General features: G+C 49.9%; 1 protein-coding gene and 1 long non-coding RNA gene across 5 annotated transcripts in view; one reads left to right on the forward strand and one right to left on the reverse strand.

Annotated features, from left to right (window-relative positions):
- LOC138842322 (uncharacterized) overlaps positions 1-4,448 on the reverse strand; it is a 75,248-nt gene extending 70,800 nt beyond the window's left edge. The window contains exon 1 of the long non-coding RNA XR_011376713.1: positions 4,360-4,448. This is a non-coding gene — a long non-coding RNA (uncharacterized lncRNA). The remainder of the gene's footprint in view (positions 1-4,359) is intronic.
- The window catches only part of HM13 (histocompatibility minor 13), a 41,304-nt gene continuing 20,773 nt past the window's right edge, over positions 3,096-23,626 (forward strand). For all 4 annotated transcript variants that reach the window (XR_004034039.2, XM_060284438.1, XM_030830977.2 and 1 more), the window contains exons 1-4: positions 3,096-3,396; positions 10,417-10,515; positions 15,899-15,981; positions 22,534-22,622. Coding sequence is in view for 3 of the 4 variants with exons in the window: in XM_060284438.1 (XP_060140421.1) it covers positions 3,214-3,396; positions 10,417-10,515; positions 15,899-15,981; positions 22,534-22,622 (454 nt within the window). In the remaining variant the exon portion in view is untranslated. The remainder of the gene's footprint in view (positions 3,397-10,416; positions 10,516-15,898; positions 15,982-22,533; positions 22,623-23,626) is intronic.

Genomic DNA, 23,626 nt, shown 5'->3' on the forward strand with positions numbered 1-23,626 from the left:
TGCAGAACCACGATACCGTTATCACTCCCAAACAATCCACATTCACATTTCCCCACGTGTCCGAAAATTTTCTTTATAGGCTTTTTAAAAATGTTGTGATCCAGGATCCAATCAAGGGTGATAGATTACATTTGCTTTTCCCCCTCCCTTCATTCTCCTTTCATCTACAACATGGATTTTTTGGTTTTTTTCTCTTTCATGGCACCAACATTTTTGAAGAGTTCAGGCTAGTTGTTCTGAATATGCCACAGTCTGGCTTTTTCTTATTTTTCCTGATGTTTCCTCATGAGTAGATGCAGGTTAAACATGTTTGGCAAGAAGACTACGCAGGTGATATGTCCCCCGCATTGCATCACGTCTAGTCATTTTGTCCCATCCCATTCGGTGATGCTAAATTTGATCGGCTGGTTAAGGGAGTGTCCACCAGGTCACTCCACTTTAAAGGGAAGTTTTTCCTTTTATAAATAACTAGTAATCTGTGGGGTAAATTGTGTGACTATCCTGTCCCTCAAAAACCTTTCTCCCAAGGGTTAGCATCCACTAATGATCCTTGATTACTATTTTAAGAATTATTTAAGCATGGAATAGTGTGTGTAAGTGTGTGTGTATATGTGTGTGCGCATATATGAGAAAAAAAATGGAAAAACTGAAATCCATTCACAGTGACTGAACACAGTAATAAGAGAAATGGGGTGGGAGTAAGTCTGCATCTTTCTTTGGAACAAGTGTTTGGTAATTTAACTATCCCAGGCTCTAAACAGGCTCCATTATTGACCTCAGCTCAGATCTCCTCTGGGAAAGTAACACCATACAGGAGGCTTGGCAGATGAAGCCTCGGGGCACCACCCCCCCACGCACAAGATTGTCTTATCCCTGTCTCCAGAGAATACCAAGACAGGCTGGCTCCAAGCCAGAAATCCAACCCTCCAGAAGCCTTGACGGGAGCTTTCTGAACTTGAGTCGACCCCTCAGTTCCCTGGGTCATATTCACAGTCTCCCATGAGTGTAAAGGGAGATGGCCAGATCTGCCCCAGACCAAACTAAATCAAGTGCTCAGCCTTGCATGAAGCAGGAGTGTCTCTGATTTCCAATTGTATGCTCTCAGATGAAGAGGCTCGGAGCCATGAGGCCCAGCTGCTGGGCAAATCCTGTGGCCTGAATTATTGATGGATGAATTCATCAGGCACACTGCCTTCACCCATCCACTCAGGTCATGTCCAGTTTATTGAAAAACAGAGCCTGAAACTGTACACCATCTGCCCAGAACTAAGTCACTCTGGTCCAAACTCCTTAGCCCTCTTTGTAGCTGGGATATTATAAAGAGCAGAGGCTTCAGAGCCCTACAGACCTGAGTTCAAGTCTCTCCTCTTCCTCTGCTGGACTGTGTGACCTGGATGGCTAGTTTACCTCTGTGAGCCTGTTTCCTTATCTGCAAAATGGGACTAATCATATCTTACCAGTGTTATTGAGACCAAAGAAAACACCTATAAAGTTACCAGTACAGTGCCTGGCATGAACTAGGCAAACTCCATTATGCAAACTTTAATAGTCTGACTCCTTGCCTTTGTCTCCTCTCACTGTGAACCCTATACTCCAACCCCACCTCACCACCTGCCCAGCTTGGACCAGGCCATGCGATTTTAAACTATCAGTGTCACTTATCAACTTATTGCCTCTCTGCTCTAAAACCATTCTTTTTGCCAGCTCTGTGATAATGGAGCCAGACCTCGTAAATATTTCTTCCTTGCCAGCTGACATACTTTAAGCCTTTTCAGTAGAGTGTACTAGAGGAACGCTGGAGGAGAATGGACCTTCCCTTCCTGGTTCGAGGTTGGCTCACTTCCTGGGTTCCTGGAGAACATGCTTTTTTCCCACTGCTTGGCGCAGGGTTTCTCCAGTGCTAGGTGCCTGCAGGGTACAGCTTTCATCAATTTGTCTGCTACATACTTTCTCCAGCTCTTAACTAGAGCACCATTAGCATAGCCAGGAGCCCCAGACAGCTTGGGCCTGCACCCAAGTTCAGGTGACTCCTACCTATACCCTCTCCTCACTCCTGGACACACATACACTGGGAACCTGACAGAGCTGGCCATCTGCAGAGCAAGCCACCTGACTTTTGTCCTCTGGAACTGGCTGGAACCACCCTGGCCCAAGCCATATACAAAACTTCACTAGGTTCCTAGAGAGGGATGTCTCTCTGAATTACTAATCTCCCTTAAATTACTTAATTTAATTTAATTTAATTTACTTAAATTACTAATCTCCCTCTAAATTACTTAATCTGCAGTGGTTAAGAATCTGCCTGCCCATGCAAGGGACACGGGTTTGAGCCCTGGTCCGGGAAGATCACACATGCCGCGGAGCAACTAAGCCCATGCGCCACAACTACTGAGCCTGCACTCTAGAGCCCATGAGCCACAACTACTGAGCCGGCGTGCCACAACTACTGAAGCCCGAGCCCATGCTACGCAACAAAAGAAGCCACCGCAATGAGAGAGCCCACACACCTCAACAAAGAATAACCCCCGCTCGCCGCTACTAGAGAAAGCCCGCACACAGCAACGAAGACCCAATGCAGCCTAAAATAAATAATTTTTTTTAAAAAACATGCTATGTAACATATAACTACACACTAACATCCTATAGACTTTGATTTATTTATTTTATTCATTTTATTTATTATCCTCCCAACAACCCCCCGCCACACTAAAATTATAAGCTTCATGAGGGCAGGGACGGACTTTTGCCTATATTGTTCCCTTCTGTGTCCCCAGAGCCTAGGACAGTGCCTGGATATGATGGGATACCCAAATACTTAAGGAGTGAGGGAATGATTAAATATTGGATGAATGCCTGCATGAGTAAACAAATTCTTAGTTATTAGTGTCCTGGAGTTAAGGAGGTTGACTGGGACTAGGGAATGGGGTCCTCAGGTCTCCCTAGGGATGGATATCCACCGCAGTGGTCCAGTGTTCTTCTCCCTGCTACCAGCAAGTTGCTTAGCAACCGGCCGCCTGTCCCTCCGCCACCGCTAGAGGGCGCGCGGGCGGGGAGACGTGAACGCGCACGCGTGCGCGGCGCAGGCCGGCGAGGGAAGCACGTCACTTCCTGTTTCTTTAGGGGAACGTGGCTTTCCACGCATAGCCCGTCTTCCCTTCTGCGTCTCTGCTGCAGCTGCCGGACCTGGAGTCGGACCCCGAGTGCAGCCTTGCCATGGACTCGGCCCTCAGCGACCCGCATAACGGCAGTGTCGAGGCAGGCGGCCCAACCAACGGCACGACGCGGCCGCCTTCCACGCCCGAGGGCATCGCGCTGGCCTATGGCAGCCTCCTGCTCATGGCGCTGCTGCCCATCTTCTTCGGCGCCCTGCGCTCCGTGCGCTGCGCCCGCGGCAAGGTAGGGTCAGCGGCACAGCCGGGCGCTGTCCACCTCCCACCCTGACACGGCTGGCACGGACCCTTCCCCCGCCCGCCCTGGACGGGACAGACACTTCCTCTGCCCGGACACTGACCCTTCCCAGCATTGCTCACCACCGCATCCCCAACCCGGGCCCACATCCCGGGGCTGACCTTAGGTGCCCCAGGATCTGGGCACCGATCCGCGAACCGGGTACTGACACGTTTCTCAAATAGGGAGCGGTTTCCAACCCCGTTCGGACCTTGACACATCCCTCCCTCTGTGCACCATGCTGGAAGCACTGTTGGCCGACCCTGACACTGTGATTCGGGTACTAATTGTTTTGAGCCTGCTGGACCCAGCCAGACCAGCCTCACGCTCTGCTCTGGCTGTTCATCCCATCTGGGACAGTCACCCCATCCCAGGCTCTGGGTCAACATCCATCTGTATCTGATGGGGCACTGGTTCTGACACCTCCTGAATAGTACAGCCTCTTGTCATTCCTCACCCTAACCCAGGGCAAATTCTGGCACCCAGGCTCATCCCTAGACTCTGACACCTGCCCAGCTGGAATCTGTGACCCATAGAGTGCTCTCCTAGAACCCCCAGATCAAACCTTTGCCCCACCTAAAAAAAAAAAAAAAAAAAAAAAAACTAACACAGGAATATTAGCTCCTGGAACCCCCAGCTCAGCTCCTAGTTTTTTGCATCACTTTCTGGAACCAATTCCGGTCACACAACTCCTCAGGACCTGGCACTTTGGTGCCTCTCTTTTTAACCAGCCATAGACCCTTGGTTTGCTGGTTTCCTCTCCCTGACTACACCCAAGCTCGGACCTGTCCGAGCCTGAGCCCAGACCCTATTCCTAACCCCTAACCCTGACCCTGTTCCCACCCCAGACCCTACCTCAAAGTAGCTCTTCTCATGCCCCTTAAGACAGTCTTTCCACCAAATTGGGCTTACCTGCTGAGTAACTGAGCTGCTGTAGGCCTCTCTTGTGAGACTGGGCCAGAGCTCATCCCTGTCCTTCAACATCTGTCCCATTGGATACCTAAGAGGACCCCAGGGCCTTCCACCTTCTGACTTCCTCTCTGTCACCCTTCTTCCCGATATTAAGCCCTCTCTAGCCCGTTGCACCAGTGACTTCTCACTTCCTGGCAGCCTCTCCCATCATCCTCCACCACCTCCTGATCTGCAGCTCCCTGCTGCTCCTCCCCCACCCAGACCTGAAGTTGAACCTTAGCGGAAGCTGTCGTACCCAAAGAGGGCAGACCCATAGAGGAGCTGCCACTTTTGAAACTGCTCAAGCCCAGGTTCTCAAAACATTACCCAACTTGAGCAGTGGCCGAGGCCTGCCACCTTCCTTTCTCAAGATCAGAGAGCTTGAGGCTGGTTCCCTCTGTGGTCAGATGCAAAGGGGATTGGTCACGCTTAGGTGGCCCCATTTTCCGTACAATTCTGCCTCTTCTAAGCAGAGTTCTGGTGGCTTTCATCCTCCCTACCTTTGCTTCGGGCAAACACTTGGTACAGGGGGATGTTCTGAAATAGATCAGGACAAAGAAGGTGAAGGGCAGCAAGGAGTGAGCTGGGCACTTGATGTGAGGGGCTCCCTATACTGAGTAATTCTCCTTGGCACCATCTACACATGGATTAGTAACCTCTTCAGAAAACGCCTTCCAGACAACAGAATTTCCTGAACCTCCACTGTTGTCCAGGGCAGACGGATGCTGCAAAGATGAGTGGGTCAGAGCGCTGTCACCAAGGAGTTTAGGTGTCTGGATGAGAGAGGAATAACGAGATCTGTGATTGTGGTACAGGTAGTGCTGCAGGCTTTAGGGAGAAAGATTGAACACACCTGGGGCAGGGCAGGGCGGCTTTGTGCTGGAGGTGGGCTGGAGCCTTGAGGTAGAGGTTGAATTTCCCCCAGAAGACATTCGAGGCAGAGGAAACCAGGAAAGCAGCTGTACGAGGCAGTTTAGTTGATGGTGGAAAGTCTGGAGTGGCTGGAGCAGAGGGTAGGGATAGAAGAGAGCTTTCGATCTACTGAAGCATCTAAATACCTCTCCCCAGCATCTCCGGCAAGACAGGGGTGCTGGAAGACTGTGCATGGAATTGCAAACAGCCTGACCCTTAGCCTCCCACCACCAGTAACCAGGGTATTCTAAAGTTTACAAGCCTTCGCCCTCTGATTCTCCCAGCAACTGAGTGAGACAGGCAGAGCCAGTTTTATTAACACCATTGTACAGAGAAACTGAGAGTCAAAGAAATGACTTCTCTGCCAATTAGGGGCAGAACCAGGTGTCCCTGGTCCTAGTCCGGGGCTCTCCTTGATGCAGGTGCCTCTGAAGACCCATACGAGTGGCCTAGGGAGAGGACAGGCCAAACGACTCCCTTTTTCTACCCTGAGTTGTTTCTCTAATCATTTGCCAAAGAGAGAAAAGTTAGCTTGGGGGCCCAGGAGTTTTGATTTCCTGCTAGTGTTAGACCCCCCACAGCCAGCTGAGAGGGCATGTGAGGACAGAATTCTCCCTGGGGGCAAGTTGTCCATGACAGAAAGGGCGAGTTGTGAAATCATGGGAGGAGAAGTCCAGGAGTGTGTTGGGAAGAAGTAGCCATAGGCAGAGCCATCTGAGAGCAGTGCCCATTCCTGTCAGAGACCTCTGTTCCCAGAAGGGGGCAAATCCCAGCAACAGCTACTCATCATCGCTTCAAAGGCCTTTGGCCTGTAACTCAGAGGAGCCCCTCAGCCAGCTGGACTGGGTTCCTGCTCTGGGCTGGGTACCAGGGGTGCCAAGACAAAGAAGGCCAAGCCCTCCCCTCACAGAGCGCAGTCACCAAGGAGGAACAGCTGTGTGACCAGCCGACTGCTAGAGGTGGCAGCAGTGATCTTTGGCAGGGTGGATAGCTCAGCAGGCAGGACAGGAGGAGAGGGAGGCGTGGGCCCACAGGTGTTTTCCAGGAGGCAGTGAGCAGTTTGATGTGAGCCCAGTACAGGTACTCGGGTGATGTAACAGGAAGATGCTCTAGGATCCTGCGGCCATTCTGAGGTCCAGAATCCTGAGGGCAACGCACCAGTTAATCTTCGTAGTTACTACATGTTTGCATTTGTAAAAATTCAAGCAACGCAGAAGTATAAAGGAAAAGCCCGCCCCCCCCAGTACCACTTCTGTGGAAGTGACCCAGTTAGCTGTTTGGTGTGCCAGCTTCCAGACCTTTTTCTGCATATATACAAACATGTATGCGCCTGTGTGCACATACATATAAAAGTGGGATTTTGCGGTACATAATTGCCCTGAAACTTGATTCTTTTTTTTTTCCTTAACAGTATGTCTTGGTCATTTTCCTATGTCAGTACATGTAGATGTACCTTGTTTTATGGCGGGGAGGGTAGGTCACGCACACCCAAGGTGTAGAATTCCAAAGGTACAGGGGGACAAAGTGAAATCTCCCTCCCACCCCAGCTTCCCAGTTTCCCTCCCCCGAGGCAGCCCCTGTGACATGTTTCTTAGCTATCCATCCAGAGCCTCTGTGCCTTTACAAATAAATAAGCATATGCTTCCCCCCATTTTTTGCTACATAACTTACATTTTGTTATAGATACACTCTTTTTTACACCTTGCTGTTTTCACCACTTACATGTTGGAGATCCAATATGTCAGTACACATGGCACGGTTGTGTTCTTTAACAGCTGTGTGGTGTCCACCTGTACCCCCCAGCCATGATTCTCAAAATGTAATCTCAGGACCAGCAGCATCAGTTATCACCTGGGAACTTGTTAGAAACGCAGATCTGTTCACAAGCCCTCCTGGCGATTCTGATGCGAGCCCAAGTGTGAGGGCCCCTGATTTGGAGTCCTCCACTGGTCAGTTAGGTGTGTCAGTCTTCTGCTATCGCAAACCATGCTGAAATTAATCTCCTTATACATTTGTTACTTTACACTTTCCTGTGTATTTGTAGGATAAATTCCTTAAAATCGATTTGCAGGGTCAAGGGCTCTGTGCATGTTTGATTTAGACGGATTTTATCATATTATCCACCATAGAGGTTGTACCAGTTTATACTCCCACCTGCAGTGACCTCAGTTCTTGTTTGATGGCTGCTTGGTAGTCCATTCTCCAGAGGTTTCTGAGCTGTTGTGGGTTGCGATCAGGTCCTTCAGAAAGAGCTCCTGATAGGGGAGGTGACAGGCAGGAAGGGGGCTGGTGAGGTGGTGCTAGTGGAGACTGCAGTAGGGGCAAAGGGCTGGGGTGGGGGTAGTTCAGGAGATGCTCAGGTGAGTGAGTGCACGTGGCAGTGAGGAGAGGAGACCCTGGGGTAACAGAATGGCCCACGAATTCCAGATCCTTTCTAGGGCATGGCCTGGAAGCAGAACTCCCAGAGCTCCAGCTGAGCCAACGACTTGAGCGAGCCATCTTCCCTCGCTCCTTTTGCTTCCGCCCTGATAACCGAGCGTGCAGAATGTCACTGGAAGCTGAATTTATTTCTGCTCTTTGTGTCAGTTCCCAACCCCCCCCCACCGCCCCCAAGTATGTTTTGCATTTCAGGAGCCATTGCATTTGCATAAGAACGTCTAGTTTAAAAATCCAAATTGAATCAGTGGAGAATCCTGACAACTTTTTGTATTTTTCCAACTACAAAGATTCTGTTGCCTTCAGGATTCTGTTCCTCAGAAAGGTCATAGGCTCCCTGAGCTTCTTGTCACAACTTTCCAGCAGAAATTTCCAGATAGAAAAGGTAGAGGACGTCTAGGGGGTAATAGCCAAGAGTTTGGGCTCTGGAACGAGACTGCCTCAGTGTGAATCCTGGCTCTGCCACTCGTCAGCTGTGTGACCTTAAAGCAAGTTATGTCACCTCTCTGAGCCTCAGTCTCTTCATCTGTAAAGTGGAGCTATTAAAAGTACCTGCTTCCTGGGGTTACTGTGAGGAGGAAATCATGTAAAGCACCTAGAACAATGCTTGGCACCTAGAAAGCTCTCAGTAAGTGTTATCCGTGTTACTGTCATCATTGGTCAGATTTCAAGTCTCCTGTTCTCACTCAACATTGCACGTGGGATATTTCCAGTAGCCACCCACAGAGGAGACCAGATTCCTCTGTGTGATGGAACATCTGTCCAGCCTGGTTTGTCATCGAATAATATTAAGCCTCTTCCCGCCCGGGATCCTGGGCTGAATTGAAATGACTGTGGAAATGAGTGGTAACACTGGTTTGTAGGTGAAGCCAGAGTCCGTGAATGTTCTCATACCATGTGCCCTGCCTGCATCTACAGGCCCCTCTGCTTGGTAAGCGCTTCCCTTCCTCGTACACAAAGCAAACTCCTCAACTTAGTCAGCGTTTATCTGGCTTCGACTACATACCAGACCCTATGGTTGGCCTTCAAGGCCTTGCTTAAGTGATATCTGCTCTAACCACCTCTGACACTCCCCTGCTGCCTTGCGAAAGTAGTGTCCTGTCTGCTTTCTCATGATTCCCTTCTACATAAGAATAATACAAATAGTTTATACAACTTGTAGGAAGCTCAAGGCACAACACAAGTACTTCCAGTGCTGTGGGAAAAAAAAAAATCATCAAATCCTGTCACCCCATTTTACAGCTGAGGAAATTGAGGCTCTGAGAAGGAAGTTAACTTCCCCAAGGTCCCAAACCTGGAAAGAAGCAGAGCTGGGAGTGCAGCTGGACCTGCTGACATCAGAGCCCTCCCTCCACCACTGGGCGCTCAGGCCACGTACCACCGCAGTATGCGTGTCTCTGTTCTGTCACATGTCACAGTATGCGGTGATACTCTGTTTACATGTCAAGGTCTTGGCCTGCCTGCCTGTGAACTCTTTATGGTCAGGAGCTCATTTATTTTTGTGCCCACCCTGCTGCTACACAGGAAATATGATTTTATAGAGGTACACAGAGAGGGCGATGAATTTGCCCAGACCCCACAGCACAGTGCTGCCAAAAGCAGAAACCAAGGGCTGGGAGAGAAGAGGGAAGGAAGATGACCCTGCCTCTCCATGTCACTGTTGCTCACCCATGCCACCCCACTCCCAGCAAAGGTGCCAGAGAGTGACTCACACAGAGCTACCTGGTCCCTCCACAAGGGCGGGTCTCCCTTCAGCCCTGTGCCTGGGCCGCCTCAGCCATGCATATGTTGGGGTTTGGTTAAGGGCCTCCCCACTTGACTAAAAAACATTTTTAATATAAATTTAAACCAGAATTATACTACTATGATGATGGATTTGCATTCGAAAGTCTTCTGTCACGAATTCTGTGGAGCTGACTTAATTTTCTATGTTGCAGTGTTACTCTATTTCCAGTTTTTTTCCATTTTGATAATACTGAAATGATTTTGATTGCCTTCAGTTGTTTTTCATGTAAATATTTATCCTCCGTCAGCTCTTTACCTAGATCACATTCTTGCCAACTATTGCCTCTGCCAGTGTGAATTTAAAGGTGGCTTTTACTCTGACCAGATTCAGTTTTCGCAGTCACACTTCTTGAGTTGAGTGTTGTCCAGATTTGCTTCTCCTTGCAGTTGGTGTCTTCCCATACTCGGTTTTAGCCATTGTTAAGTTTTGTGTGTTGTTGGTTTATTTCCACTCATAATATTCACTGCCTACTGGATAAAAGACTGATCATATTTACATCTCAGCTAATCCATAAGAAAACTGGAGGTAGTCCTCGCGAGGCCCAGAACTGCGCTCTCGTCACCAGTGTCCAGGGTTTTCTCTTTCAGTTATTATGTACCCATTGCCTCTGCCGCATGTGCCCTGGGTCCTCCCAGGAACTGTCCCTGTTGGAGTGCAGGTCTCCTCAATAGCAAGACGATGGGATCAGAGCGTCCTGCCCCAGGTTGGGTGGTCTGCAGCCTGGGCAGAGGGAACAGCACTTGCAAAGCCCTGAGGCAACTCAGTGATGGCAGGAGGGGAAGGAGATGAACGAGCTGTTGGGGCACCAAATTCCTGCCAGCATCCAACCCTCAGAGGCCAGAAGCACTCCCCGCACTCAGCAGGGCCTTTCTTCTCTCGTCTAGAACGCCTCGGACATGCCCGAGACCATCACCAGCCGGGACGCTGCCCGGTTCCCCATCATCGCCAGCTGCACGCTCTTGGGGCTCTACCTCTTTTTCAAAGTAAGTCTTTTGTCACCTGTTGTAGCATTCGGTTTGAATAACTTTATTTGATTTTGTTTTATTTTTCCCATCACAGAAGACATGAATGTTCATTTATAGAAAATAGAGAGCAGGAAAAATAACAATTTACCCTTAGGCCCACTACCCAGAGACCCCACTGTGATGTCGGGGGCCCCTTCCCACCAGTCTTTATTTCCCTTCTTCGAGGAGCTTTCTGTTTTGTTTTCCTGATACCGGTTTGGTTTCATTGTACTCTTCATATTGGGGTGGGGTATAGCTATGTCTCGGACATACCTCTACCATACTAATTGCTTTTTTTTTTTTTTAATTTATCGAGGTTTATTTTCCCAATAAAAGTTACACAGGCTCAGTGTTGAAAACCTGGAAAACACAGAAAAGTAAAAAGGGGAAAACAGCAGCCATCCAAAACCCCCCTGCCAGAGACAGTCACAGAGTCCCTTTGGAGGTGTGTCCTTCCTCTGCTTTTCCCTGTGCATGGTTCCTCCATAGCTGTGAACATGTGGTGTATTCAGTCCTGTAGCTGCTTTTCTCACTTCACATTAATTACATCGTGAGCATTTTCTCATGTTACTGCAAACTCTCAAACTTTTTTTTTTTTAATATAACATGTACTGTTTTCTGATTATAAAAGTAATATATGCAGAAAACTTAAAGAGAGGGAAAAATACACAGAGGTAATCACTATTAACGTTTTGGCATATCTCCTTTCAGGCTTTTCATAATCGTATTTTTAACCTAATGGTAATCATTTTATAACTGTTTTTTTTTTAATAATACATTACAAGCACTTTTTTCCTGGTCATTGAAAATTCCTCAAGGATAACTTTCACCACCACTACCACCCCACCCCGGCCACGCTGCTCGGCACATGGGATCTGAGTTCCCCGACCTTGGATCGAACCCATGCCCCTTGCAGTGGAAGCGCAGAGTCCTAACCACTGGACCACCAGGGAAATCCCTCCTCAAGGATAACTTTTAATTCACATTTTAAAAATACATAAACATAGTTTAAGAAAATTTTTTTCAATCTAAGGGAAGGTGCAAACGAGCCATAGTCCTCTCCCCAGCGTAGTTCCTTGTGCCTCATTCTGTTATGCATAGGTCTACATTTAGGTAACAATTTTAAAACAAATATATGTATCGAACATATGGTTCTTACCAGGGAGATATTTTTGTATCCACACAGTCAGAGCTACCTCATTTTTTGTAACAGCTGCTTGTGGTTGTGTTTCGTGGATGTGCCCCTGAGGGGCATTCAGTGGTGGGATGTCCCAGCACTGCTGCCATGAGCATCCTCGTGTAAGTATCTGGCAAGTATATCTGCAGTAGCATTACCAGATCAAACAGCATCTGGAGTAGTTGGTGCCAAATCCCTCTGATTGTACCAATTTACATTTCCACCAACAGTTACAAGTGTGCTGGCTTCACTGTACTCCCACCTATACTGACTCGCATCAAAATTCTTTATTTTTACCAGTCTGTGAGTGAGTCAGAAACATAATTTTTAACGTCTGCTTCCTGTTCCATCACTCCCTCATTATTGGATCAGAACTGCTCTTCTTAATGATTTCAGAATATCCCCACAAGCAGATACACCACGACTGACTTATAGCATCCCCCTCACTTTAAACAGAAAATATCGTTCTGATTTTTACTCTTATAAGTAAGAGTGCATCAAATAACGTTAGGTATTCACTGATTTTTTTTTTTTCCTGGACCTCGGGAGAAGAGGTGAATTTATCATATGCTTTGGTTCACAGCACACTGGCATCGGCCCACGCGAGGGCCCCCTCCTTGTTTCCTTCACCACCTTCACCCTGATGCCCATCTCCATTTGCCACCTTCATTTCCCTTCACCAGAGGCACCTGCCCTAATGCGTTTGATTTGTGTCCTTGGATGTGTTTCTTTTTATAAAATATATGGTGTTAACGTATCTGTGTGTATTTAGTGAGAGTCTGGTTTCCGTAAGTAGACCTGTGTTCCCTCTCCTCTCCCCTGTGCTCCTGAGATCTCTCTGTGGCTCTGTACACATCTAGCTCATTGCCTCCGACTTGGCTTTTGGCAGATATTTCTCGAGTCTCTGCTGTGCTAAGTGCTAGGAATATACACCCAGGCCTTTGCCTCAGGACCATCTAACGTTTTTAGTATTTAGGATTCTCTCCTTAGGCTAGATTCCCCAGAAAGGACTTTCTGGCAGCAGAGGGTGTGAACATTTTTATTTAAGGCTCCGGACGCCTGTTGCTCAGCCTGTCCTCCTCTCCAGGCAGGTAAGCCCCAGCCTGCCTTGTGCCAGAGGACACAGCATACCTCCTCCCAAGTCACCAGAGTGTCCTTGTTGAGATGTCTGAAAGGCAGCTGCCTGGATAGCACGGCCACCAGATCCCTTCCAAACTCCAGACTGACCGCTGGTTGTGGTTTGCTTAACAGTGGCTCTCACTCTGCCCCTTTCCTCCTCCTTTCCTGGTTGGGGCACTGGAGTTGGTTGCATTTCTCAAAATCATAAAATTTACCTTATCCCACCTCATTTAAACCTGATTGCTTTGAGGCAACTTATAAAAATTAAATCCAACAGCATAAGAAAAATAATAAAGGAAGAAACTGGGGTAAAGGAGAAAAAATAAAATAGGAAAAGACAGTGAAGCTCTGGGTGAGGACCATACCCAGACCCCATGCTCTAAAGTCTAAAGACTTGTACTCTTGCCAGAAGTGCCTCTGACACAGGCGTGACTCTGATTTTCTAGCAGCCAAAGCACAAAGAAAGTGAGACTTGGTGCACAATTCATAGTCCACACAGTCAAGCCGACCAGAAGCTCAAAGGTGTGGCCAGAGAGAAATTTCTCCCCAGGACCCACGTTGAAAGAACACTGTGTGAGAGGACACCATGTCTTCACGGGTAAACACGGTCCACACACCTGTGTGGGTAGGAGCATTCACACTGTAGCCACTGATGTGCTCGTCCATTCGGTCATTCTACAAACACACACCAGATCCTGTGCTGGGTGCTGGGGACACTGCAGTGAGGAAAACAGCTGGCCCACCCCTGCCCTCAGGGAGCTTCTTGTTAAGTGGTGGAGACAGACATCGGTCAAGCAGTCACACAGATAAATGCGAAGTGACAGTCCTAGAAAGTGGTGTGAAGGCGGGGTCTGTAGCACCAGAAGAGCAGGAAGAATCTGCTCCTGCCCACGCCCCAGTCTCAGACAGCAGCACCTCACCCACCTCACTGCTCGGCCGAACTAGGAGGGTTCCTCCCTCCTCTCAGCACGCAGCCCTGGGCACAACCCACTTTGCTAGTCCAGAGCTGATCGGGGATCCGACCCCGGCTCATCACATCCCTCCTGCCCCCCAGCCCAGGGTACCATCCTCCTGGATGCAGCTCACTCGCTGGGCTGTCGGCCTTGACTTGCCCTGTGGAGTCTGCCTTCCACACAGCAGCAGAGGGATCCTCTCAGGCCATCAGATCAGATCACAGCCTTGCCCTCAGCCCTGCAGTACCGGCCTGGCTTACCCAGACGAAGCTAAAGCCTTTTTCACGGTCCATCTCCCTCTTACCTTCCCAGCCTCGTCTCCTGACACTCTCCTTCCTACCTTGGCTCCTGGCCACAGACCCTCACCGTCCCCTGCACACATGAACGCATGCCCACCTCAGGACCTTTGCACTCACCCTTCCCTCCACCTCAAAGGCTCTTCCCCCAGGTATCCTCACAGCCGCTCCCTTACTTCGTTAAGGGCTCTACTCCTAAATGAAGTCAGTGTCAGAGGCTTTCCCAGGCCACCTGTGTGATGCCCCACCCCCACCCCCGGCCTCCTTGCCCTGCTTTGCTTTTCTTCTTAGCGCCCATCTCCACCGGACAGTGTATTGCATGTTCATCTCGTGAGAGTCTCCCTCATTGGCACATGAACTCCATGAGAGCAGGGACTTCTCTGCCTATTCCAGTGCTGAGCACGATGCACTGCACGTAGCAGACAGTCGGTAAACATGAGCTGAATTAACGGAGGTCACGTCAAGGAAAACTGCTTGGCAACCTGGGTGAGGAGAGGAGAGCGTCCTGGGCAGCAGAGAGGCATGTACATGGGCTGCCCGCGGGTGGGAATGTGGCACAACAAGGCCAGTGTGGCCACAGCATGGAGAACGAGAAGGAGCGGCTGAGGAGGCCTGTGGTGGTCACCACGAGAGCACGAGAGGCCAGGGGGAGGATGTGGGCCTTGAGCTCGTGGGAGCAGAGGGAAGCTGCTGAGAGGCATTAAGCAGCAGATCGAGGGGCTCAGACAGAGGTTTAAACAGGTCCCTACTTGAGAGTGGCCAGTGGCCCCAGACCCCACACCACAGCACATTATTCCCTCCCAGTTAGAAAGCCTCACGGTAACAAATTAGAAGACGATGCAGGGCTTCCCTGGTGGCACAGTGGTTAAGAATCTGCCTGCCAATGCAGGGGACACAGGTTTGACCCCTGGTCCAGGAAGATCCCACATGCCGTGGAGCAACTAAGCCCATGCGCCACAACTACGGAGCCTGCGCTCTAGAGCCCGTGAGCCACAACTGCTGAGCCCGTGTGCCACAACTACTGAAGCCCACGTGCCTAGAGCCCGTGCTCCGCAACAAGAGAAGCCACTGCAGTGAGAAGCCCGCGCGCCACAACGCAATGAAGAGTAGCCACCACTCGCCGCAACTAGAGAAAGCCCACATGCAGCAACAAAGACCCAACACAGCCAAAAATAAATAAAAGTAAATTTATGAAAAAAAAGACAGTGCAGCAACCATGGAGCCATATGGCGCAGCCTGCCTGAAGTCCAGAATTAACAACATGTGACCACTGGCTTTAGCCCTGCGAGAGACAACGTTCCTTGGGTTCACCTAACAATAACAGGACCAAGAAGCAGCTGTGAGGGCCTGCCATCAGAGCTTCAGAATCACTGGGGGAGGGCTCGTCCAGAAGAGCATGGAGAATGGAACAGGGTGCAGATGACTCAACTGTGTGGCCGCTGTAGGGGGCTCCCTAGATTTTGAGCAGAGAGAAGGAGGCTTGGAAGAGTGCATTCTGAGGTTCAGACGGCTCTCTTGGGACTCTGAACTTCAGACTCCCCTCCCCCATGCAGGACCCTCGACACGCACACAATATTGCCTGTCTGCAAATAATGGAGCCACCAAGCGCAAACCTACAGACTCCTTTGGGAGGTGCATCTGAGGGCTTGAAGTTCCTTCCCTTTTCCCTGTTGCCATAGAAACTAGAAGGCCCCCCAGTACCATTTGAGAGTCTTTCTGACACCGTTCCCCGACTCCAGAAGAGAAGCGTGGACTCTGGTTTCCTCATAGCCACTGGCAACCCTGACTTCCTGTTTCTCTTTGTATTTCTGCCTCAGATATTCTCCCAGGAGTACATCAACCTCTTGCTGTCCATGTATTTCTTCGTGCTGGGAATCCTGGCCCTGTCGCACACCATCAGGTCAGAAGGCATCTCTGCGGCATTTGAAGCGGCTTTCGCAAGAGCAAGTACAGGGTCTCGGATGAGAACATGACCTTTGGCGTCATTCAGAGCCAGGTTTGAATCCTGGCTGTAAAATCCAAGGGAATCTTTCCCCTGTGTTATACCGTGGGTGACCTAGAACAAGAACCATAACCTCTCTGGGCCACAGTTTCTTTACAAGGAATGGTAAGAATATCCAGTGGGTATTTCCCACCACGGTTGTTGGGAAAGTTATTTGTGAACAGTAATGTCATGGTAGTTGTCACAGTACTGAGAAGAGTGATGCCATTTGCCACCTGCGAGGTGTCATAGTTGCTGCACACGCACTAAGCTGGCCTCTCACACGTGGTCTCAGCTCATAAGAGAGCGAGGCAGTATCGAGAGAAGTTAGGAGCACAGGCTCTGGAATTTCACTATCTGACTTTGAATCCAGACTCTGCCACTTAATAGCCCTGTGACTTTGGGCAGTTTACTTAATCTCTCTGGGCTCAATTTCCTCACCTGAACGTGAAGAAAACTGATAGTACCTTCCTTATGGGTCATGTGGAAAGCTTTTAGCACAGTATCTGGCACTCAGTGTGTTCAATAAATGTTAGCCGTTGTTATTATTATTATTATCTGTTACATTCAGAAACTGAAGCTCAGAGAGGTTAAGAAATTTGCTAGGACAACACAGCTGATAAGCAGCAGAGCCAAGATTCAAACCTAAGTTTCTGTGGCCCCAGAGCCCATCCTCTTTTCACTGCTCAGACTGCCGCATGTTGTGTCAGTTCAGTGGAGATGAAGGGTCTAAGCCCCTGGTCCTCGGGTGGGGCTGCTTACCAAATGGGAGTTGCGCCCCCAGCACACCCCCTCACTGTGACTACAAAAGCATCCCAGTCTATTTCCATCTGGTCTCTTGAGGAGGTACAGCCTCGGGCTGAGAACCACAGAGGTGGTCAGCAGACCAGGAAAAGTTTCCAGAAGGCAGGAACACAACTTGGACTCAACTCCGAAGGGTAGGAAACCCGGAAGAGGGTGTAGGAGGGAGGTGCCAGGCCAGGAGCTGGAAGGCCTGTGCACGTTGACAGTGCAGGCGGGATCTCCCAGAACAGTCAGAGAGAAAGAGCAGGATCCTTGCGGAAGCGTGCAGAGCCAGGGGGAGTTTAGCCTCGTTCCTCTAAGCAGGACCCTGGAAGTCAGGAGCATAGGCTCAAAAGGCACATGGCCCTGGAACCAAGGCTCTGTTATTTGTGCAAGTTACTCAAGCTTTCCTAGCATCAGTTTCTTCACCTATAAAATGGAGATGCTGCGAGTACCTCCTCGTAGGGGCGTGGGAAGGATCAAGTGAGCATGTCTGTGACCTGCCCAGAGCAAGTGCCAAGCGCACTGAGAGTGAGCGGCTGGCCCGAATTCACACAGCTGGGACTGAGTTCAGTGTTGTCTCCAACTACACCTACCTTCACCCACAAGGCCTTGTTCTAGCGCCCCCACTCCCGCCAGCCCCGCCATCCTTTTAGGGTGGAAACCCAGAGAGCCTGACTGACCAGGACCCAGCAAGATAGTGGCAGGACCCAGTCACCCTTCCTCAAGGGACAGACCTGTCCTTTCCTGGTGGACCGGTGTGGGAGCAGTCACTTCCCATGCTGGTTTGGATCCCCCCCCCCAATTCTAGCCCATCTCCCCCCACCCCCCAGCATCTACAAGAGCCTTAAGAGCCCAGTCCTCCCCACAGCCCAGCCACCACCTCAGAGTGCAAGAACCCAGTATATTTTGTTCAGCCATGTGCTGAGGAATTGATTATTTCACTTTATCTCAACAATCCTACGATCAGTACGAGCAGGGTATTTTGAGCCTGTGTCATTTTGACACCAGAGACCTTTTTTTCCCTTTTAGAATAGTAACTGAGGAACAATGTCCCAAATTTCCCGTGGATTAGCCAAGAAACAGTTGTCTATCTTTTAACCAATTCATAATTTTTACTGTTAGAAATTATCAAAGAAAATAGAACCAAAGCAACTAAAACTGCACATGGTAAAATTTGTTAGTGACTAAAAATTAACAGAAGAATCATTTTCTTGATAAGATTTAGAGCACACAGTTTGACCTGGGAAGATTAGACCTTATGAAAATAATGGGTGGCCATGGGCATAAAGGGTACTCACCATTCAGGGTCCGAGCTGTCCTCTGAAAAAAATTGATACGGGCTAAGAGCTGGGATGAAAGAACTCATTACTGTAAAATGTACATGGAAAAGAACTGAATCAGATGAAAATAATTTTAGTAGAAAAGGGGAAGGGCATAGTTTAATCATGCTATTTAGGTAGTTGATCTAAGAATTAAATTGACTTTTCTTCAGTCAAATTGAATTTTCTTAAATATTTTCTCAGAGAGGTCTACAGTGTTGTTAGGATTTTGATGAATTGTTTATATGTATCCACCAACTCAGACCTGCCTCAGGATCCAAACAAGGTCTGGAGATTCAAGACAGGAAAACTGAGGCTCAGAGAGCTTCATAGTTACTAGGAGCAGAGTGAAGTTTTGAGCCCAGGTCTGTCTAACTCCACGGCCAGGTATTCTTTCCGGTCTGGCAAAAGTGAGGGGGAGAGGGAACTTAAAGACGGGGGCCTGGGCACCCTCTCTGGTGGGCCTGTGGTCTCCCGAGGACTGGCGGAGGAGAGGCCTGCTGAGAGGCTGTAGAAGCTGAGCCCGGAGCTGCGTAGCCCAGGCAGAGACGCTCGTGGGATTCCTTCCACTTCCCGCGGCCGCCTCAAGCCTCCCTGCAAAGATAGCACAGCTTGAGGTTTTGGAGGAAGGCGAGGGCTCACAGCCTGCCTTCACCTTGTACGGTCACCAAGACTCAAGCCCATGCCAATACCCTTCCTGCCAAGGGAACCACAGCTTATTTTTATCACCTCTTGAGTTCATATCCCACCCAGATGACCTTTAGACGAGACGAAAAGGTTCTGCCACCCCAGGGGGGCGAGGCCACATCACCTGTTTCACTGACCCTTGCCTTCACCCCCAGGGGAGGAGGGCACCAGGATGTGATTTCCCAGCAGGAAGCAGCGGCCTTTAGGCTTGGCGTGAGCCATCGAGGGCCGGAAGGAGTCTCTGCCTGCTACAAAAGCCCGCATTCAGAGGCGTCCCGCAAGCATTTACTAGCTGCCTCCCAGGCCCCAAGCCTGGCCTGAGTGTAGCGAAGGTGATAAGTCGGGACTCCTGCCCTCAAGGCAGGCTCACACCGGCCAGATTGCTTGACTCTTACCATGTGTTACCCAGCAGCCCCTCTTTTCTCGAGATAACAAAGACATCAGTCTACAGACTTCCTACTTGGAGTTGAAGCTGCAGTTAAGCTTACAGGGTGCCAAGCATTCGTATAATCCTCTTAATATCCCTATGAGAAAGATATTGTTATAGTGTTCCAAACGAGGAAACAGTTGCACAGAACAGTTAAGTAACTTTGCCAAGGTCACACAGCTCAGTGGCAGGGCCAGGCGTTGAACCCAGGAAGCCTGGCTCCAGAGTCCATACTCTTAACCACTGCATTCTGCTGGTTGAGCTCCTAAGGCAGATGCCAGGCTGGAGTGAAGGGCTTAGCGCCTCAGGCCTTCTCTCTGCCTCTGCACACACCCTCTGGCTTCAAACTCCCTAAAAGTGATTCAGCAAACTGAGCTGAAAGTACCTTCCAGCCTCGTCCATCCCAGCTGCCGCCTCCCACCTGCTCAGAGCCCATTTGTAGAAACCCACTCCCAATTGCATCCTTGTGTTGACCATGTCTCCACAGAATCACGAAGCCCTCATCATTCACGCCACAGCCCTGCAGACTGGGAGGGATTGGCTGTTGGACAAGTGGGGAAACTGAGGCCCAGAGGTGGTTCTTAATCCATAGTGTCTTCCTCCAAGCCCCAGGGTCTTGGACAGCTCCCTTTTCCCTGCCTTTACCACTGTGCCCTCGGTACCACTCGGCCTGGGTCCATTTTCCTACAGCTGGGAGCACCATTCTGGATTTGCCTACCCCATCAGTCGTTGTCGGTCTGTTCTGGTGTTGCCAGCTGCTTTCGAGCTCAGGCTCTGGACAAGTGCCAGCGATGATGGGCACTCACAGTTCTTATGACCCCTGTTGAGGATCCAGTGCTGGGCTAAACTTCTCCCCACCTTCTCTCCTACCTTCACAGCAACCCTTTGAGTCAGGTGGTATTATCCCCACATATAACCAAGGAGACTGAGCCACTAAAGTGGCTCGCCCAGGGCCTCACATGGCAGAGCACGTGTCGGGGCTGGGCCCCCCAAGCTTGTGTCCACTCCACGATGCTGCCGCACCAGGCTGAGCAGAAGCCCGTAGTTTTCTGTTCCTTCTCTGAAGGTGATCCAGAAAAGAAAGTCTCTGCTCCCTGCCTGGGCAGGAAGTGGACCATGCTGAGTAATCAGAGAGAATGCTTCCAGAGACAGGGCCAAGCCCATCGTGAGCAACAGAGGCCTCACGGAAGGAGTGAACGTGAGGTTGCTCCCACCCAAGGGGCTGTGATTCATCTAGCTCATCAAGTCCGGCTGAGTTCGTAAAAATCCCAGGCCTGACAGGTCATGGAGTGGGGTGTCCATCAGGTCATCTGACTTAATAGGTCTGGAAGGGAGTCCAGGAATATGCATTCTTTTTTTTCCCCATATTTAATTCCTTTTATTTGGATTACAAAGCTGACACCATGCTTATTATTGAAGTAAGAGGTGCAGGTAACAATAATTCACATTATACTGTTTATGCTTTATCTGTGTTGGCATAGTTTATATACTATTTAAGGGATCACCTAGAAGGAATTGCCTCATGTCAACATAGCTAAGTGTTCTGGGAAACTGAAAATTAAAGGAAATAGTTAAAACAAATCACCAGAATAGTGTACTTTATAGTCAACTCCGGCTGCCTCTGGGTCTGCTAACTGCTAGAGAGAGAGAGGAGTGTGCTAGATTTTTATGGGGTTTCAAAAACTTTAAAATAGTTCAACAGGCTACCTTTGAAAGAGTGATTGGATGGACTTTTTTTTTTTTTTTTTTTTTTTTGCAGTATGCGGGCCTCTCACTGTTGTGGCCTCTCCCGTTGTGGAGCACAGGCTCTGGACGCGCAGGCTCAGCGGCCATGGCTCACAGGCCTAGCCGCTCCGCGGCATGTGGGATCTTCCCGGACCGGGGCACAAACCCGTGTCCCCTGCATCAGCAGGCAGACTCAACCACTGTGCCACCAGGGAAGCCCTGGATGGACATTTTAATGGAAAGTCTCTAATAGCCTCAAAATGCAAAGGAATGCTGCAGCTTTGAGTTGCCACATTGAACACATCTGAATGGCTTTGGGAATAAACAAGAGGCTTCTGAGGAATTGGGACAAGGGGTTTATCTTTCCGTTCCTAGAGTCAAAAGCAGAATTCATGGGACTTCCCTGGTGGCGCAGTGGTTAAGAGTCCACCTGCCAATGCAGGGGACACGGGTTTGAGCCCTGGTCCTGAAAGATCCCACATGCCGCAGAGCAGCTAAGCCCGTGCACCACAACTACTGAGCCTGCGCTCCAGAGCCCACGAGCCACAACTACTGAGCCTGTGTGCCACAACTACTGAAGCCTGCACGCCTAGAGTCCATGCTCCGCAACAAGAGAAGCCACCGCAATGAGAAGCCCACGCACCGCAATGAAGAGTAGCCCCCACTTGTCTCAACTAAAGAAAAAGCCCACGCGCAGCAACAAAGACCAACACAGCCAAAAATAAATAAATGAATGAATTTATTTAAAAAAAAAAATTCATGCCTCCTCACCCATCTACCTCTCTACCTCCAGCCCAGGAGAGAGGGCTGCAGATCTTCTTTCCCTCTGTGGGCCTGGCCACGGTTGGCGCATCCTCTGCTTTACTCTGGACCAGGCCAGGTCAGCTGCCTCTGGCTGCAGGGGAGCCGGCAAGGAGAAAGTGGCTTATCTAGGACCATCTGAGGTTAATGAGCCCCTCTCGGCTGCTAGCCTTCCAGCATCCTAAGCAGTATGGGGCCCAGGCATGCTCACCCTCTAAGGAGTCAGATCTCACCCCAGGCTACTGGTTGGCACCTCATTTCAGCTCTGCCATCTGCCTAGACTCAGTGGGTCTCCTTCAAGAATGAGGACTTGCCCTACTCAGGCTTGAGCCAGAATATGCATTCTTGACAAGGGGCTCTGATACAGATGGTACATAAACTGGACTTTGGAATCTATTGCTCGCCTAAAAACTGTTTTATGTGAAAGTCTGCCTCTGCTTTGTGTTTCTTGGGTGATAACTAGGAGGCAGTATGGAAGCTCTAGGAGTCCAGAGACCTACGTTCAGGTCTCAGCTCAGATATTGACTTCCTATGTGACCTGGGCAGTCACTTGCCCTCTGAGGGCCTGTTTCCACATCTGTACAATGGGCACAATAACACCTACCTCTCAGGGCAGCTGTGAGGCTGTTGGGAGATAACAGCTTGTAAACAGATGCCTGGGGAGGGCGTCAGTGACTGTTGCCCATGGGGGCTCTGTTTGCCAACCTGCTTTGTCTTTCCTTCCAGCCCCTTCATGAATAAGTTTTTTCCAGCCAACTTCCCAAATCGACAGTACCAGCTGCTCTTCACCCAGGGCTCTGGGGAGAACAAGGAAGGTGAGTGCTGCCCACTTTCCCCTGCTTTGGGTGTCTTCCCCCACCCCCGCCTTTGTCTCTCCAATACTGGGACTCCCCGGTACAGCGAGTGATGGGAAAGGTGGGCTCTGGGATCACATCCCAGCTCTGCCGCTGGGTGCACACCAGTACCTCTCTGAGCCTTGAGTGGTTTGGTTGGGGTTTTTTCATCTGTAAAGTGAACATCATAATCTAGTACCTCCCTTATAGGCATGTTGTTAGGACTATGAGTAAGTGATGAGTAGAAGGCATTCAGCACACTGCCCGGCTCACAGTGAACAGTAAACAGTTGGCTCTCGTGGCTGTTCTGATCATGTCAGTTTTTAGTGTGATTATTCCCCACCTACGATTTGAAAGGGGAGTTCCGTGGCTTTCGAAAAAATGAAAACTGCAGGGAATTGGGGAAAGCCTGGGTCACGTGGGTTAGTTAGGTTGTGGGTTCTACTGCTGTGACAGGATTATCAACGGCTCGGCCAGATGGAAGGTATTTCTCTCGTGTCAAAGTCTGAGCTTGCGAATGTCGCACTTGTGAATGTGCCTAGCATGTTCTGCCTCGTCCCTGGAGAGCAGGATTCCTTTGTGCATTTCTAGGCATCTGTACCCAGTCAGTGACTGTTGAGTTTTTTCACCTGTCTTGTGCTCTGCCGCACTCGGGGGCCCGCGGATCCAGAAGAGCGCACCATTGCTCCACGGGCCCTCCCGGAGGAAGGAGAGACAACTGTATCACGGGCCCATTTAGCTAAAGGGAAGCTGGAAAATGTGGCCGAGAGCTAGTTGGCCTTGTGTCCAGGGGAAAATCATCAGGGTATTGTTAGCACAAAGGAGTGAACAACAACTGGGGCCAACCGGCAGTCTGCTACATTCTGGAATCTGAAAGGAAATGCTGTGCTCTGTGACCCTGGGCAAGCTCCACCGCCTCTCTGAGCTTCCTCAGTAGGACACTTGGAGGTGGTGGAGAAGAGGTCTAACATCAGGACGTCTGCCAC

The sequence above is a fragment of the Globicephala melas genome, chromosome 15 (assembly GCF_963455315.2).
Source record: "Globicephala melas chromosome 15, mGloMel1.2, whole genome shotgun sequence".
Classification (NCBI taxonomy): Eukaryota; Metazoa; Chordata; class Mammalia; order Artiodactyla; family Delphinidae; genus Globicephala; species Globicephala melas.